The sequence below is a fragment of the Camellia sinensis genome, chromosome 9 (genome assembly GCF_055761805.1).
Source record: "Camellia sinensis isolate YWXY chromosome 9, ASM5576180v1, whole genome shotgun sequence".
In the NCBI taxonomy this organism is placed as follows: Eukaryota; Viridiplantae; Streptophyta; class Magnoliopsida; order Ericales; family Theaceae; genus Camellia; species Camellia sinensis.
Genome location: NC_138969.1, coordinates 45,885,001 through 45,888,243, shown reverse-complemented (window position 1 = coordinate 45,888,243; position 3,243 = coordinate 45,885,001). Strand labels below are relative to the sequence as shown.

The 3,243-nt window shown below is 33.0% G+C and overlaps 1 protein-coding gene across 20 annotated transcripts in view; it reads left to right on the top strand.

The window, feature by feature from the left end:
• The first annotated feature begins 278 nt into the window (after positions 1-278).
• The window catches only part of LOC114287012 (putative phosphoribosylformylglycinamidine synthase, chloroplastic/mitochondrial), a 21,324-nt gene continuing 18,359 nt past the window's right edge, over positions 279-3,243 (top strand). For all 20 annotated transcript variants that reach the window (XR_014340954.1, XR_014340948.1, XR_014340956.1 and 17 more), the window contains exons 1-3: positions 279-457; positions 2,642-2,692; positions 2,815-3,243. The exon at positions 2,815-3,243 is cut by the window's right edge. Coding sequence is in view for 1 of the 20 variants with exons in the window: in XM_028230259.2 (XP_028086060.2) it covers positions 2,651-2,692; positions 2,815-3,243 (471 nt within the window). In the remaining 19 variants the exon portion in view is untranslated. The remainder of the gene's footprint in view (positions 458-2,641; positions 2,693-2,814) is intronic.

The window sequence follows — 3,243 nt, the reverse complement described above, 5'->3', positions numbered from 1 at the left end:
GGTCAACCACTAAAAGGTTCAAACAGTTCAAATAGGTAGGTTCAAACAATTCAAAAAAATATTTTTTTTTTTTGTCTTACCAGTCGGCCAGCCGGTCGACCGGCCGATCGACCAACCGGTTGTCCCTGGAGCAGATTTGATGAAAATCAACCATTGGAACATTCTGTATCAGATTGAGAAAATGGTCATTTTTTTACTTAGATTTGGTGAAAAATTAGGTGAAAGTTGGAGATGCACTGAGTAAATGCATACACACACAATCAATTCTCAATTAAACCTAGCTCACACCCCAATCCATCCCTTTCATTCATCGACTGCTATTCGCCTCCCTTGTTGCTCCTCCTCCTTACCTTGCCGATCGGCACCACCGCGCCACCGCCGCTGCTCTTCGCTTGTTGCCGCTGCTCGTCGTTCGTCGCCGCTGCTCGTCGTTCGTCGCCGCTGCCTCTCTTCGCTGGTACATAGCTCTCGCTCTTTATCCTTTTTCGCTTTTTATCATTGAGACCTGTATCAATGTCTCTGGTTCCAGACATTTTTCTCTAAACCTTCTTGAATATGGTAGCTCAGATCTTGGGGAGAGAGAGAGAGAGAGAGAGAAGAGAAGAGTAGGGGTAGACAATTAAGTGCCCAAAAATTGACTTGACTGAGTCTTCCCCCAAATAATAAAAATATATATTAATCACCTTCCCCAACCTCCAATTATTGGGTCCTTGAATGGAATAGTTGGTGAATACTCTAGTTACTTATTTTTTGGAATTTTAATGCCTGTGCTTAATATTATTTTGTTGTATTGGTGTTTTTTTAATGATTTTGATGATAATTTTTTTTGTTATTTATTTATGTTCAATTGTTATTATATAATTTGTTTGTATTGGTGTGCACACCATCTAGTATTTATTATATATAAACTCATAATCTCCATTCATTATATTTTTGTAAGAAAAGAGAAATCCTAATACACCTGACTCACAACTCAAACCTTCTCTATGAATTCTTTGAGTTAGGTTACTTGGGCAATTTTATTAAAGAAATTACAGATAATTAAGTGATAAATTTGATACACATTAATAATTAAAGTTATAATTTTTTGATAGTATCACTGACTGGTAGTTTTTCCAATTTTTATGGGTGCAAGTCTCACATACACGAAGTTGTGGTTTTTCAATGGGGGAATTTTAAAAAAGTGGAAAGTGAATTTTTTTTTTTTCCAACTAAGAAAGGTACAAGATTTATTTGTATAATTGAATGCATAAATCACTTGTACTTTCATCATTTTGTAATTATTTTTTTATTTCTCCACTTTTTTGATATTCTCTCTTTTTCAAAAACCTTTTTTGAGAGTTAACTAAAAGGGAAATATTATGAGGGGTGCACACTATAAGCATTTATCACAAAAAGTGTAATTTTATTACAAAATTTTGTAAAATTAATAACAAAATGCGTAAGCTTGTAACAAATTGACGTAAAAAAAATGCCGTAACCAAATTACAAATTTTTACAACATTAATTACAAAATTTTGAACATTTTATTACGTTAATTTTTAGTGAGATTATGAATTTTATAATTGATATTATGAAATTTTATGATAAAGTTGTGTATTTTTGTGGTAGTACACCATTGGATTTTTCTAACTAAAAAAGTTAATTTATTAGTTAAAAATAAATTTATAAGAACTCTTAAAAAAACACTTGTTACCAAAAGAGTTTATGTCAAATTTTTTTTTTCTAAAAAAAATTTCTAATGAGTTTATAGTATAAATAAATTGGCTAATTTAGGATTTTTAAATTTTTTTCTTTTTTGGGGTGATAAATGGATTTAGCAAATAAATTAAGATTTTTTGGATTTTCTTTAGACAGTTTTTAAGTTTCTATCAAATGAAGCCAGACGTATGTTGATGTTTAGGCCTGTTTGGTGGGTTAGGTTTATAGTTTTAGGAAAAATTTTAAGACACAAAAAAGTTTCACAATTGGATCCACAATGATGTTATATTACATGTGTCAACTTTTGATTTGTTATACATTTAACAATATTGGACTCCACCCTTTCGTCACATTATTATTGGTGAATTTGTGAGTTAAAAGTGTACGTATGTAGCATTACTCTAATCTCACGAGTGTAAATTGGGGCAAATGAGCTTCTCTCCTATTTATAGGCTCCTTTGGAGCATTCTAGAACGCAAAAGAAAGTGGTATGTAGAAGCTTCCCATGGAAGTCTTCTTACAAGTTACAAGAATATTTTAGAATGTCTTCTAGAAATATCTATACAAATATCTACAAGTCTAGATATACGTACAAGTGGATATGTACATGAAATACCTAGGGCCTTCTAGAATTCTCCATGGTCTCCTATGTGCTAGAGTTTGCTAGGGATGTGACATGGTGTATTTATATCGTTGTTACTTTCATAACCTTGATGTATTTGTAATTGTTATTTGATTAATTGATTTTCACACGCATATATGAAGTCATTTTATATGTTATATAGTTGAAGTGAAAGATTTGTAGGTGCTTGAATTGAAAGATTTTCACAAATCATTATAAAAAATCGGCGACCCCAGTTGTACTGTATCCTACTTCTTTAAAGTTCTGTCCTACCGGCATACCCATAACATTTTTTTTTTTTTTTTAAATTTCTTGCAGTTTGAGGAAATGGCTGCTGCTTGGGAAATTACAGCAACAGAATTCTTTCAAGTATGCTTTCTTTGTGATCTTTGTCGATCTTATGTATTTTGTTTTTGGTACCCTGCATTAGGGGTGCTTACATCTGATTTTAGTAGCTGAACCTGAGATGCATTTTGTTTTCATAATTGTAGGGTTCTCATAGACAAAATCTATTTTTGCCAAGAAATTTGCTCAGGCAGAGAAATCATTTACTTTGGGGCATGCTTCGGCATCAAATTCCATCACCGAGAATATCTACTAAACGTACTGCATTTAGGCCTTTACGTCCAACAAAGGTCAGAGCTGTGGTTTCAGGGGATGTGAGTAGTGCAGTTGATGAAGAATCAAGCATGCTTCAAAAACCTGCTGAAAGGGTTTTACATTTATTCCGCTTACCATTGATTCAAGAGAATGCAACGGCAGAACTTCTGAAGTCAATTCAGATGAAAATTTCAAATCAAGTAATTGGTTTGAAAACTGAGCAGTGTTTCAATATTGGGCTTGATTCTGGTCTTTCAAGTGAAAAACTCTCTGTTCTTAAATGGCTTCTAGGAGAAACGTATGAGCCAGATAATTTGGGG